The sequence below is a fragment of the Rhinoraja longicauda genome, chromosome 6 (genome assembly GCF_053455715.1).
Source record: "Rhinoraja longicauda isolate Sanriku21f chromosome 6, sRhiLon1.1, whole genome shotgun sequence".
NCBI classification, from domain to species: domain Eukaryota; kingdom Metazoa; phylum Chordata; class Chondrichthyes; order Rajiformes; family Arhynchobatidae; genus Rhinoraja; species Rhinoraja longicauda.
Window position 1 is genome coordinate 68,583,165 of NC_135958.1, and position 15,111 is coordinate 68,598,275.

Here is a 15,111-nt window from a genome sequence, read left to right on the forward strand (position 1 = left end):
GGACTCTTTATAAGATTAAAATAACTGCCCATGAGCTGTAGCGGTGAAAAGGGAGATATTACCTTGCGAGCCAAATCAGTTACAATGAGAGTTTGATCCGGAACTAGAGAACCACTTAAAATTAGCTTTAGAAATTGACAAGCAGAAAGATAGCCGTCTTGGATTTAAACAGTATAGGGATAACCTTGCGGCAGTAATCAGACACCACTGTACTATATCTTAAGAACACAGCTGCTACTTTAACCGCAGGTGGCCATTCACATTGACAAGCAATCGCTGCTCTTGACACGTGTGCAAGGATACACCATGAAACAATGTGACAACAGCATTTAGTATTTTAGCTAGCAGTAACAAAACCTTAGTGCTCTTGAAAAAACATTCATATTTGAAAATCCTCTGCAAAAAAATAACTTGGTTATTGTAAGTCTGAAACACTAGCCCCGAATCCTTTTACCCTGATGACACAATTGTCTTTAAAACACAATTTTCTATAACACGGGGTTTCTTAGGAATGCAACTATCACGTTATAGCAGAACTACTTGCATTGGAATTTAATATTCTTAGTTTGCATTGCACATATATTCAAGATTTTTAAATTTGATACACATTACACGGAATTAAATGTAGACACCTGTTACTATTTATCACCCCTGGGACAACACTGTATCAGCTTCCAACACAGTGTTCATGTCAATCAAATAAAATGTCAAAAGGAACCTTTTTTTGAGCAAACCTTAGGAATAGATGAGAATTACATTTTTTTTTAAACTATTCAAGCTGCCATCATGCAAGACAAAGTTTTATCTTTGTGATCTCTCTGGTGCATTCTAAGCTGCTACAAAGCAAGAAGTAGGATACCACAACTTGAAATGCATCATCAAAGCACACTTTTATTAGTCAGCTGCACTTCTAATACAGTGAACCCATTCTTTCACAAACTGAGTAGACAGCACCTGTTAGAAGTTGCTTTCAAAATTGTATATCATTTCATTTCACACATTTTGATCAGAACAGTTGAAATCTGCACTTGTGCTTTTATATCTTTCATGATCAGATGTTCTTTTGAAGCATGCTTTTGTTGTTATATAATATGAAATTGCATAAATAATATAAATATTTTCCAATTTAACTGATAGAAAACGCTGTCCCTGAAGTATGCTGCAAAACAATATGACATAAAATTAAATATGTTTTCACAGCCACCTTGAATAGATTGATTTAGAATTTCCATTGTGGTTGTTTTGAAGGCACAAAATTCACAATTTGGCTTCAAATCTGCCTCACATTAAGCAACAAATGTTGTTCTCAGGTTGGCTGCTTGGTAGTGTTGTAGGTCCCTAATGTCACACCAGTGTACAAACACCAGTTTCTGAAACCAAGGTTTTAATAAGGAGGTAAGGTAAAGTTCTATGTGTCAGTGCAAGAATATAAGCTAAAGTATTCTGTATCAAAGTGCAATGCTAGTTTCTCCTTACTAGTGTCCGAGTTGACTGAAGAAGTCAAACACTGCACGAAGATGTATTAAGAAATGAGAATGCAGATGGTTGCTTTGATTCAGAATCACTCTGTCCATTACTGTGCAGAAGCTTCACTTCAGTTTTACCGCACATTTTGTTCGGGTCTGCTAAGCTCTGCATTGCACTTGATGAACCTTGATTGTGGCAGGCCTTCAGAAATGGTTGAGTTGTTTCATGTGCCACAAGAACCATGTCAGTAAACAAAGAGACTCTTCTGCCTGTCGCATCCTCAGAATGCGAGTCCTGACTCTGCACAGGATGTGGTTTGGGTTTCTCGGTTAGTCTCGTTTGCTGCTCACAATGGAGCTTGCATGTAGGTGGCAATAAGCTTCTGCTTACAGCTGGCGTTACTAAGTATGGGTCACTTTTATCAGCGCCCACTTCAGATGATGCAATTTCAGTCACTTTGCTTGCATCATTAGCTTTGCTTTCTGACGATGGAAAGAATGAGCCTTGATTTTCCTGTGACTCTGTTTCTTGTGAAGATGAAGGCAAACGCAGTGATGACACCTGGTTTTTCTCTAGCTGGAAAGTCTTTTCAGACCCGATATGAAATTGGAATGGCTGAACCATCGTCTTTTCTTTCATCCCTGAAGTGAGTTCAGTGTCACTGGAAACAGCCTGAGCGATTTCCGATGTTGAAACATGTGCTACTGATTTATTCCCATTCAAAGCCTGAAACTGTCTCAGAATCTTTAAAAGAAATGAACAAAATATTAATGTTTTCCAAAACTTTAGATGGTTGTGACCTGTCATTTTCCCTAATTTATATTATAGTGAACCTTTATAGGTCTGGTTCAGAAAATACTGCATAAAGTTTTAAGAATATTTTACTTCCCCCATCCCACCAACTAATTTTCCCTCTTTTAGGCTTTTAGATTTTATCGATACACCATGGAGACAGGCCCTTTGGCCCACCGAGGCCGTGCCGGATCACCCCGTATACTAGCAATATCCTGCACACTAGGGACAATTTACAAATTCACTGACGTCTAATTAACCTACAACCTGTACATCTTTGGAGTGTGAGAGGAAATTGGAGCACCCGGAGAAAACCCACATGGTCACAGGGAGAACATACAAACTCCGTACAGACAGCACCTGTAGTCATGATCGATCATGGTGTCTGGTGCTGTAAGGCAGCAACTCTACTGATGTGCCACTGTGTCGCACTTAAATAACCCTTTTCTTTGCTGGGGAACAGTTCTGCGGCTGATGCTATCTCCAAGTTATTAACATTTGCAGTTGACAGTGAATTCCTTTGATTGGTATTGTGAATGTTACAGCCCAGTCCTGCCCTCACCAGAGAGTGCAGAGTAGGCAGGATAGCAACTCCACAGCCAGAGCCAGCTACACTTCAGTCCATTCGGGCCAATTTGTCCCATGCTCACAGAACTCTAGGCCTTATCCAATGCGGGAGCAGTGAACGTTGTTTGTCCAGGCTCTCCTAATAATGTTCCTATCAGTTCCTTCAGTTAATCCTGGCTGGATCACATTCAGTCAACTGGCTGCCACACAAGTAACAGAACCACAATCACCCAACTGCTTTGTTAAACTGTTTCTTTGGAAGATTCTGATCATCTACCACTAGTTATGATGGAAATCAATGGAATCCCAACAAAAGGTTGCAGTTTTCCAACCAAATACCTTGGTTAAATCCAAATATCCAAAAGTGTGATTCTTGCAGAAGACACTGAATTGTATTCTGGAGCACGAAAGTAGCGAATTTTTAAAATCTTATCAAAGACATCCCGAGATCAACAGCAGCAAATTTATTGTGCTGTTCCAGTTCTAACATCAATGGGATATTGTGGTTCCATCAGACTGTAAAGTGACTGAGGAACGCTCTCACCCAAACTGTCCCCATTGTGTGTCTCTTCCCTTTTCTACCAACTATATGAATGTGGCCTTAGGAGAAACATACATCCTTGGTTGGTTTTGTCCCAAGGTTCACATGGCACTTCCCAGGAGATAAGAGTTTTTCCAATGGCAGGAGAGAACCCAATAGCACCCATTCTGCAAACTGGATCTATTGCACGTGTATGAAACCTTTACTGGGGCTTTACAGGCATAATTATATATTTTTCTTCATTCTATTGATAACTCTTCTGCGCAGTAACAGGAATCCTTATCCTTGGTAGCTCTTCATTAGGAAGAGGGAAATTCTACTTGCATATTCAAACTACCATAAAGAAGCAACTTATGTTGCATAGTTTAAGTGTGTCTGAGACCCCAAAGCATCACCAACGCTGTGAATTATGAGTGCAGTCATTAATGTAGATTAAGCATGTGCAAAAGCAAGTGTCCTAGTGTGCAATAAATAAGAAAAATGGTAAATAATCTATCAGTCTGATTTTAAATATGATGGTAGAGAGAAGAATTTTAGCTGGAAGACTCTTTCTTACCCAAATTCTCTTACATTCACCTGAATATATTAAGATCTCATCTCAGGGTACTGAAGTGTCACTCCAGTCTGTCTCAAGCGTGGAATTGTGATCATCACAGCTAAAAAATCAGGATTTACACTTTCAGATGTCAGAAGTGTAATTTATAAAAATGTGAGTGAACTATGAATTTCAATTGACAGAGGAGATATTATTTATGGTCACAGGTCTAAGCCACCGGTCACTAAAGGGGCTGATCCAAAAGAATTAAATTGAGTAACAGCATAGTTAAATTTTGAGGAATAAAATATGATCAACATTTAATAACATTGAAAACAGTTAAAAAATGAATATTAGACTTGAACCAATCAAACATTTCTTAAAATTATAGGCATATCATATCATATCATATATATACAGCCGGAAACAGGCCTTTTCGGCCCTCCAAGTCCGTGCCGCCCAGCGATCCCCGTACATTAACACTATCCTACACCCACTAGGGACAATTTTTACATTAACCCAGCCAATTAACCTACATACCTGTACGTCTTTGGAGTGTGGGAGGAAACCGAAGATCTCGGAGAAAACCCACGCAGGTCACGGGGAGAACGTACAAACTCCTTACAGTGCAGCACCCGTAGTCAGGATCGAACCTGAGTCTCCGGCGCTGCATTCGCTGTAAAGCGGCAACTCTACCGCTGCGCTACCGTGCCGCCCTCATATCAAGAGAATATTTTAAAATATTATAAAGCTTAAAAGGAAACATTTGCTTAACTGCTGTAGAAGGTCCAATTCTGACAGATAGCTTACCTTTGTGGCTCGATTGGTCACAGGTCCGGGTTCACCTTCACTCAACTGCTGTAAGCATTTGTGAGTGATTGCAAATATTTGGTCAGGTGACAACAGGTCAGAGCACATCAGGGTGGCAAGAATGCTCATTGATCGCTATAGCGAAAAGAAACAATCCAAAAGAATATATTAAAAAGGACAAAGCAGGTTTTCCGAGAACACAATCGCAAAAATGAAAAAGTAAAGCTGCATCAGTTGCCTGCAGTTTTTTTTTTAACTAACAGACACCAGTTGAGGAATCCAAGATGTCTATGCAGGTTTAGGTCTAGGTCTAGGGCTAACAACTGCTCATAAAGAACTTCAACCTTCATGCAGCGTCTCAAGAAATATTGGACCCTGTGGTTCCTTATAACAAATGAAAAATGATTATCTCAAGGAAATACAGCATTTGGCGAGAGTAATATTCTATTTGCTCATGTTAAGGAAACCTTGGACCTCTGGACCACAAGGGAGAATTTGAAAAATGTATGTATTAGCCTCAAGTCTTCTTTGAACCTCGGACATATTTTTAAGTGATTCTGAAACATCCATTTCCCTTCTATCCAAATGTTAAAACAATGTATTTGTAGATTGATCCTGACCATTATTAGATGGTTAAATTTCAATGGGTTAGCTGGAATAGATTTGTACCTTCACTATACTATGTAACTTCACTTGTCCAATTCTTACAGAACTGGAAATCTTCAGTATTGAACGTCAAATTCCAGGAATAATTTATCAACCTAATGTACACGATCACTTTCTTCTTTCAAAGCGTGCATTCACCTTGTGCCATTCTACGTTGTCTGTAGCACTTCTAAAACTTTCAGGGATAATGAGGTACAATGAAGCTCTTAACAGAAAATAAAATGGAAAATTTCACAAAAAAGTACCATCTTGACAGCATCAGAGAGATCCTTCAGTTTCTCATTGAGAAGTTCCACGACCACTTCACAGTTGAGTAATCCACACCTGAGATTGATCAGATAAAAACAAGTTATTGCAAATGACTTTTGCAAAAAAAAAACCCAATAATATCGAAGAGTGGTTTCAAAAACGTTCAGTTGTTAAATTGGTTAATGCTGAAATGCATTTTCAACATGTCATGTCTTTCACAACATAATTTTCTTTCTATTAGGCTGTTACTTCCTCGCTGGTCTTTTAACACCTCTCAGAGAGATGGGTTTCGTGCTGAGCACGGGCTGTTCCTGTCATGGCTAATATGTCCAGTTGATCTTTTACTGATTCAGATTTCCTATGTACATTTCCCCGTTTAAGATTCTTGTCTGTAAACAACCATTCATCAAGTTATGATTGATTTGATTAATATTTCAGAAGTATGTGGGTATCATTTGGATTTTCTAACGATCTGATTCCATAATTTTGAAGATATCAGTGGTTTAAAATATTGTGACTGAAAGGAACACAGCTCAAGCATAAATCTAAAATTAGATGCCTTTGGCAGTAAAATGCTCTTCTATGTCCTCCTCGGCAACCCTCCCACAACTGCGCACGCGCGGATCCGGCGGAGATGATTATTTTATGGGGGGATGTCTCTGAAATACAGCCAAAACAGTACTCTGCTTTTGATGAGTAAGGCTACCTGACCTACTGAATATTTCCAGCATTTGTTTATTTTTAGTTCGGATTTGCAGCATCTCTGGAGAGAAGGAATGGGTGACATTTCAGGTCCAGACCCTTCTTCAGACGGAAGTCAGCGGAGAGGGAGATGCATAGTTAAGGAAGTGTAAGCTGTGAAACCAGGACAAAGGGGATGAGATCAAGGATAATGTAGAATAGATCATTGTTAGCTGGGAGAAGGTAACAACAAAGCAGAGATAAAATGTAGTCGGAGACAGTCAGACTGGTCAGAGAACTAGGAAGGGGTGGGGATGGAGAGAGAGGAAAATCAAGGGTTACTTGAAGTTAGAGGTCAATGTTCATACCGCTGGGGTGTAAGCTGCCCAAGCGAAATGTGAGGTGCTGGTCCTCCAATTTGCACTAGGCCTCACTCTGACAATGGAGGAGGCCCACAACAGAAATGTCAGTGTGGGAATGGGGGAGTTAAAGTCTTTAGCAACCGGAAGATCAAGTAGGTTTAGGCGGACTGAGCGGAGGTGTTCAGCGAAATGATTGCTGAGCCTATGCCTGGTCTCACCGATATTTTGGAAGTTCACACCTGAACAGCGGATACAGTAGATGAGGTTGGAGGAGGTGCAAGTGAACCTCTGCCTCACCTGAAAAGACTGTCGGGATCCTTGGACGGAGTCGAGAGGGGAGGTATAGGAGCAGGTGTTGCATCTCCTGCGGTTGCAGGGGAAAGTACCTGGGGAGGGGGTGGTTTGGGTGGGAAGGGACGAGTTGATCAGGGAGTTGCGGAGGGAATGGTCTCTGCGTAAAGTGGAATGGGTGTGGCCAGTGGTGGGATCCTGTTGGAGTTGGCGCAAATGTCAGAGGATTATGTGCTATATGCAACGGCTGATGGGGAGGAAGGTGAGAACCAATTGGACCAATCTCTGGCATCTCCCTACTGTTTCTTGATCTCACTGTCTCCACCACAGGAGACAGACTATCAACTGACATCTATTATGCTGGAGTAACTCAGCAGTTCAGGCAGCATCTCAGGAGAGAAGGAATGGGTGATGTTTCGGGCCGAGACCCTTCTTCAGACTGAACTATTATAAACTCACTGATTCCCACAGCTATCTAGACTACATTTCTTCCCACCCTGCTTCCTGTAAAGACTATCTCCTACCCCCAACTCCTGCGTCTATGCCGCATCTGCGCACAAGATGAGGTGTTCCATACCAGGACTTCAGAGATGTCGTCATTCTCCAGGGAACAGGGGTTCCCGTCTTCCATCATAGATGAGGCCCTCACTAGGTTCTCCTCGATGTCCCACAGATCCGCTCTTGCTCCCCCTCACACCCCATCAGCCGTCGCATAACAGCACATAATCTTCCGAAATTTGCTGCCTTTGCAGCACCCGGGTTTCATCCTGACTACAGGTGCTGTTTGTACAGAGTTTGTATGTTCATCCTGTGACCGCGTGGGATTTCCCTGGGTGCTCCGGTTTACTCCCACAATCCAAAGACGTACAGACGTAGGTTACTTTGGCTTTTGGAAATTGCAAATTGCCCTCAGTGTCTGGGATAGTGTAGTGTACGGGGATCGCTGGTCGACGTGGTCTCGGTGGACCTGTTTCCCAGCTGTATCGCTAAACTAAACTATCCTTGCAGCAAATACCTGCTAATCCAGGAAGTATTCCAGTAAACCTCACCCTCTCCAAAGCCTCCACATCCTTCCTATAATAGTAGACTAATTCCAGAGAATTTGCTTTAGATGATTGAGTATATGCAAATGGCCGTTAAAATATTATTATTCTTCAAACTGTATTATTCAAGATTTAAACCAGTAAAAAATATAAATTAAATTTATTAAAAGGTTGGGGTTATGTCTAGATTTTAATCTTAAACGTATCAGTTTTCAAACAAATGCCCTTGGAGTGTGTGTGAAATAAGGAGCCGTCAGCAGATTTTTACATATCTAAGAAATTCATTTCTGTGATTTAATTATCTGGCTCATTAATCGAATCATACTCACTCTTTGATAAAATGCTGCATTTCATCTCTGGTCAGGAATACGTTAGACCCTTGAATCAGGCTGTTCACCAATGTTATTTCCTGCATGCAGTCATTCAGGTTTACCGGTTCAACTCTAGCAAACAGGAATCAGAGAGATTCATAAAGCAGTTTTCAAAATATTTCAAACAGTAATTCTATTATGGTTTTGTCTCTCTTGGGAAATTTACCAAACTATATTTGACCAAAAGGTTTATTGTCATCAATTTTAAAATGAACTGCTATCAAGTAAGAAGATAACAAAAAATGTATTCAGTATATTATTTAACCTCTTTTAAAACAAAAGCAGACTTTGACAATAACCTAACATGTTATAAAGAATGCAGCGTCGGAGACTCAGGTTCGATCCTGACTACGGGTGCTGCACTGTAAGGAGTTGTACGTTCTCCCCGTGACCTGCGTGGGTTTTCTCCGAGATCTTCGGTTTCCTCCAACACTCCAAAGACGTACAGGTATGTAGGTTAATTGGCTGGGTAAATGTAAAAATTGTCCCTAGTGGGTGTAGGATAGTGTTAATGTACGGGGATCGCTGGGCGGCACGGACTTGGTGGGCCGAAAAGGCCTGTTTCCGGCTGTATATATATGATGATGATGATGATGATAACTTGGTCTTTAGAATTATATAAGTGCAATTAAAAGCTCAGCAAACAAGGATTCGGTTTATAATCACAAAATATGAAGTTGTTCTAACTATGAGGACTTAAAGTATACTTGTAATACAAAGCACATATTATTGAGCACTCCTGTACTAATTAATTAATGCAAAACACCCAGTGAGGCAATGAGTAAAGGCAATGGGTTACAAAACACATCAATGATACTTTAAAAATAAGTGCAGGAATAGGAACAGGGCCACGTGACCAAACCAGGGTGCACTTTTCTGCACAACCCTCGTAATCCCTCAATTCTAGCCGTGAATATATTCAATTACTGAATATCCATTGAATTCCAAAGATTCAGTATACTCCCGCCTTACTTCAGCCTTGAATGTCTAAACTATTATTCTGAAATTTCTCCCTTTGTTCTAGATTTTCCAGTCAAGAAAATGAACCACCGTGTCAAGACCTTTCAGAATATTAGATGATTCAATATGATCACATCTCATTCTCCCAAACTCCTAAGAATAGGTGATCATGCTATTTTCTTAATCCAGTAACCCTTTGTAATGCCACCTTGAAGGCAAAGTGCAAGGAGATGAAAATTGCACCAATGCTCCGCACACTTTACACTCTAGAAAGATACCATTTGTATTTTGGACTCCCTTTAACAATGGTCAATGTGCTGTTTACCTTCCTGACAGCTTGCTGTCACTGCATACTAACATTCAGTGTAAGAGATCCAATCGCAACTGAAGAGTCGAGCACAATTTTGGGATTGGTAGAGTTTCATCTGTAAATGATTATTGATAAGATTTACTCTTGGTAATATTGAAACTGGATTATGTAAAGTTCTTTTTTCCAATAGTAGGCTTTCTGAATTCTGGGCAACTACAGTCCATTTCTCACCTCTGGCCCACTTGTCTACACAACCCTTTGCATATTCCTCAAGGTTTACTTCCACAGCTGCATACAGTCGGCCAACTCGGATATAAATCAGTTGGTCCTTTCACCCCAGTGATGACTGTAGACTGTAAAGAGCTGAAGCTGAAGGATTTTCAGAGAAAAAAACACAAATCCAGTTCACTATACACAGTCAGTGCAACACGATACTCATTTACCAGGCGTTTTGTTCCCTGGCATCCAACTATTACCTTTTCTAATAGTACATTTAATGATGCTTTAGTGTTTGTATTAATTCCACCACAGACTGACATTAAACTGCATTATTAGTAGTCTGTTAAATTGTCATGTACCTTTCCATCAAGTCTCCACTCTCTCTGCTGCCTCCTGACTGGCTGTCTGTAGCTGCTTTACCATTACTGCCATTTGAGATATAATTAGTATGTGACGAATTCTGGGAACTGTGCCCACTGTCATTTTCTTCCCAGCCTCCCCCTGGTAGACCAGGTTGATGATGAACCACTGTAAATGAAGAGAAGTTGTAATAATATTGGAAAGAATAAAACGACAAGAGCAAAGCACAGTGTTAGATTTTGACCTTGGGTGACCACAGTCTGACCACAGACCCATGTTAGATTCTGACCTTAGGTGCTGTCTGTGTGGAGTTTGTACTCTCTCCTTGTGATCGTGTGAGTTTACTCCGGGTACTCCAGTTTCCTCCCACATCCCAAAAATGTACAGGTTTATAGGTTAACTGGCTACCGTAAACTGGCTACTGTAAATTGCCCCGAGTGTGTACGGAGCGTATGCGAAAGTGGGATAACAGACCTAAAGTGAACATGTGATCAATGGTTGACGTAAACACAGTGGGCCAAAGGGCCTGTTGCCATGCTGTATCTTTAAAACTAAAAATCCCCCAGTACCCAAAGTCCAAAGTAAACCTCCGCTGTTGTATTTGTGTAACACTTGTGTTTTAAAAGCAAGCCACCACTATGGTTAATCAAAGACATTGGGGAAAATAATATATTTTTCTAAAGTATTTTTACATTAAGCAATGTCAATTAGCTGGATCAAGCAAAGAACGAGATGTGGGAGGAAATTAGATGGCAGTTCTTTAAAGATTCATTTGTCCATCATTACATTGTTCACATGTTGGTTGGTGCAGGTATGAAACTTATGATTATGATCTTATGACTCTAGATTCTGAAGACTAACTTACATTTTGCACTCTGTGTGCCAACAGGATTTTTAGGTTTCATTTGCTTTGTTTCAGAAGAGGTTGACAACACTGGTTGGTAGCCATCGCCATCAAAATGGCTTCCATGAGTTTCGGGGATTTCTTGAGGGAGTACCACATTCGCTACTGCTTCTGCTGCTTTCTGTATCTTGTTGAGAATAGCATCACTGGTAGAGCCTAATAAATATAAAACTATTTTAATGGTTGACAATAAGTTAACGGCCAGACAAGTGACAGCTGTATGTAATGTGAAGGTAGCAGGTTCAGAGTGTAGAGTTAATTTATGGAAATGTTAAAAAAAAACATTTTTTTTAATGCGCATGGTGGCACAGAGGGGTTCGATACGGACTACAGGTGCTGTCTGTACGGAGTTTGTACGTTCTCCCTGTGACCGCGTGGGTTTTCTCTGGGTGCTCCGGTTTCCTCCCATACTCCAAAGACGTACAGGTTTGTGGGTTAACAGGGTTCAGTAAAATTGTGAATTGTCTCTAGTGTGCAGGATAAGTGTTAGTGTATGGGGATTGCTGGTGGGTGCAGACTTGACGGGCCGAAGGACCTGTTTCCACACTGTATCTCTAAAGTGAACTAAAATTAATTAATGTGTAGGAAGGAACTGCAGATGTGTAGATGCTGGTATAAATCGAAAATAGACACATAATGCTGGAGTAACTCAGCGGGACAGGCAGCATCTCTGGCGAAAAGGAATGGATGACTTTCCGGGTCGAGACAACTTCTTAAGACTTTATTAGACTATCTTTACAGAACTGCACATGCTTGTTTAAACCGAAGATAGACACAAAATGCTGGAGTAACTCAGCAGAACAAACAGCATCTTTGAAGAGAAGGAATGGGTGACATTTCCCATTGGGACCTTTCCTCTCCAGAGCTTATGCCTGTCCCGCTGAGTTACTCCAGCATTTTGTGTCTAAGATTCATTCATGGGTCATTGGTCATTGCAGGTAATTTATTGCCCACTACTGCCCACTTTAAGTTGCCTTCGAAAAATAGAAAATGAATAAAACACTCATACAGTCAGCGAGCGTTGCTCAAGAAATAATGCTTGCCTTATGTCTACCTGAAGTCTGAAGCACTCACCTGAAGGCATTTTGCCTGCTGTGCACCCAAAGCCTTGCATTGTGGACCCAGGTGAAGGATGCGATCCTATTCCTATAAAAATAGTATTTTATTTTTCAAGTTAATTTGAATAATCTTTGCTTTGCATTATAGTTATAAACACTTATCTGCTGAAGTGAACCAGAATTTGATCTCATGATCCTTGACACATAGACAATTTTAATGCATACAGCGGTTTGCTTAAGATGCATCAGTGGTGAGCTCATCATTTAATTTAATTACTGTATTTAATCAACTAAATATTGGAAAACATTTTGGAAATTAAAAGAAATTATGTCTTCTTTAAATAAAAAGATTAGATAGTCCCAGTTATTAGCTTAATCAATTGATTCCATTCATAATTACAAAATTCAGAAACATCACAATACACTATCACAAACAGACTGCGCCAAAAATAGAATCTGTTTTAAGTGTTAATATTCAGACCAATACTTTTATACCTTCAAAGCACGGTATCTGATGTTAACATTTAGCAATATTAACCTAGTTAATAAACAAGTTTCCACAAAGCCCAATAAAGCAAATTATTATGAAGACACAGCTTTAAAATGTATTTGCAGAATTACAAGCAAGTGGCTCATGGAGACGGCACAAGATCATTATTGTACGAATCAGAAAGGAGAATTGCCAAATTAATCTGTGCATCTTAAACCTCACCAGGTTATAAACAACAAGCTTTACCTGATTGTGGACCCACTCGGGAAGGAGATGAAGTGCAAGAAGATTGATATGGCAAGATGTCAGAGAATAACAAATTTGCCAAATCCTGCCAAAGGAAAAGACAGCTTGAATCACGCGGCCCCTTTGCTGTGCATCCTCAAAACATAAATTACATTACTCAACAACTAACATTCCATCATTTTCAAACACAATGAATTTGAAAGACTTGACATGACTCACAAAATACACTGATTTATCCTGGCTTTAGGAACGCAAATACGTACCTCTGCAGTTGTTCGAACTCTTTGATATAAAGCATTTCCATGAAGCAGATCTGGAGGCCCACTAAAAACTTGCAGAAGAAGACAATTCATTAATAAATAGAAGCTACACAACACACAATAAACAGGAGCATGAATGGTATTCCAAGAATGAGAACATTACGAATGTCAACACTGATAGGAGTTAGTTTGGTTTTCGATTAAAGTAAACATTCAATTGCAAATTTACCTTTATTTCAACTCGTTTCCCAATTAAAACAAGCAGACGCATGAAGTAACATTGTGTGTAAGAAAGGTGCAACTAGGTACAATGAACGAGCCAGACAAAGGAACTGACATTGTTGTACAGGACTATACTATAGTAGCTAGAAAAATATTTCAGTGCCAAATACTGAAATCATTACAAAACAATCACAGTATTCTGAGACTGTGGCAGCTAAATTCCATAGCCCCTTTTAAACGAGCTGGGGTTTCATTTGTGCCTGTTCCCTCTACTGTAGATGGCATGCCAACATTGAGCAGCCTGCTAATTAACATGAACATAGTTAGCATGAACCACCCTGTTGACCTGTTGCATGCTTCAATGGGGGAGTTGGGGGAGGGCTGCAAATCTGGCACACTGCACTACATGAAGCTTGCAGTACTGAAATCCTGCCTCTGCCTCTGAACGAGACTCCATTATGCCTGGAGCATGTGATGTAATTCAGTGAGGATGTTCCTACTGAAACGGCAGGCATCTCACACTTGGTTCCTGGCAGGGCTAGTTGAAGAAGCAAACACAATTCTGACCTTTATCAGTTATTGAATATAAGAGCAGAGAAATTATGCTGAACCTTTATTAAATAAAAGACTGGTCCAGCCTAAATTGAAGCAGCATGTTCAATTTAGGTCACCTCATTATAAATAGAATGAAAACACGAGAGAGTGCTGAAAAGATTCACAGGAATGGTTCCTTAGCTGAGGGACTATAAGGATAGAGAGGCTGGGACAGGTTTCTGTGGAGAGGATTAGGCCAAGGAGAGATTTGAAAGTGAATAAAATAAGGGGTCCTGACATAGTGAGACAATAGTACGGTTCCCATTGTTGGAGAAGTCATGGGATATAAAATAAAAGGAAACAGAATTAAGAGTGATAAGAATAAAAATGTTTTGAAGGTAGTACTGAGTGTGATTGGAATCTAGAATGCACCACCTGTAGGTGGAGGCAGGTTCCTTTGGGACCTTCAAGAGGGAATTGGATAAATCTATGCTGAAGAAAAAAATTGCAAAGCTACAGCAAAGGAGCTGGGTGATGGAACCCATGGGTTGCTTTAGTACAGAGTCAGTGTGGGCACCATGACCTAAATGGCCTCCAATGCTGCAAACCTGCTACGGTTCTACAATGGGCTGAGTCTAGATTGTCTGGATCTTCATGGGTGTCCCAACAATGACTTAAATGTTGATCTGCCATTGTGCTCTAGAACTTGGATGCTTGAACAGACAGCACAAGCGATACACAACGGAGAGGAGTTTGATAGCCTAAAGCACAAGGAGGTGGGTAATCTTCTTCTGGAAATACAAATGGGAAGAGGAATGCCATAGTGATGGGCAGGTTTCAGTCAAGAATGAATTAGACACTCATTTCAGTAACTGCTGTGCAATGTGAATGTCTCATGAGCTTACAGCTTACTCTAACATAGAACTAGCATACTACAGTTATCAGTGCTTACAACTCAGCCCCAGTGGCTAAGGATGTGGCAAAAGAGGACGTCTACTGCAACCTTGAGCAAACCCAAGTTATATCCTAGAGGACGACAAACTGAGTCGTCTTGGCACTTATTAGAATTTATCATTGTCCACACAAGAGACATAAGAACATATGAAACTGGAGTAGACAATAGACAATAGGTGCAGGAGTAGGCCATTCAGCCCTTCGAGCCAGCACCGCCAT

The 15,111-nt window shown here is 40.4% G+C and overlaps 1 protein-coding gene across 3 annotated transcripts in view; it reads right to left on the reverse strand.

Annotated features, from left to right (window-relative positions):
• Positions 1-877: 877 nt before the first annotated feature.
• The window catches only part of tepsin (TEPSIN adaptor related protein complex 4 accessory protein), a 35,550-nt gene continuing 21,316 nt past the window's right edge, over positions 878-15,111 (reverse strand). For all 3 annotated transcript variants that reach the window (XM_078401259.1, XM_078401261.1, XM_078401262.1), the window contains 9 exons: positions 13,186-13,253; positions 12,923-13,007; positions 12,203-12,274; positions 11,090-11,284; positions 10,224-10,392; positions 8,334-8,447; positions 5,624-5,702; positions 4,713-4,847; positions 878-2,211 (listed from right to left, as the gene is read on the reverse strand). In XM_078401259.1, the coding sequence (XP_078257385.1) occupies positions 1,501-2,211; positions 4,713-4,847; positions 5,624-5,702; positions 8,334-8,447; positions 10,224-10,392; positions 11,090-11,284; positions 12,203-12,274; positions 12,923-13,007; positions 13,186-13,253 (1,628 nt within the window). In that variant the 3' untranslated portion in view covers positions 878-1,500. The remainder of the gene's footprint in view (positions 2,212-4,712; positions 4,848-5,623; positions 5,703-8,333; positions 8,448-10,223; positions 10,393-11,089; positions 11,285-12,202; positions 12,275-12,922; positions 13,008-13,185; positions 13,254-15,111) is intronic.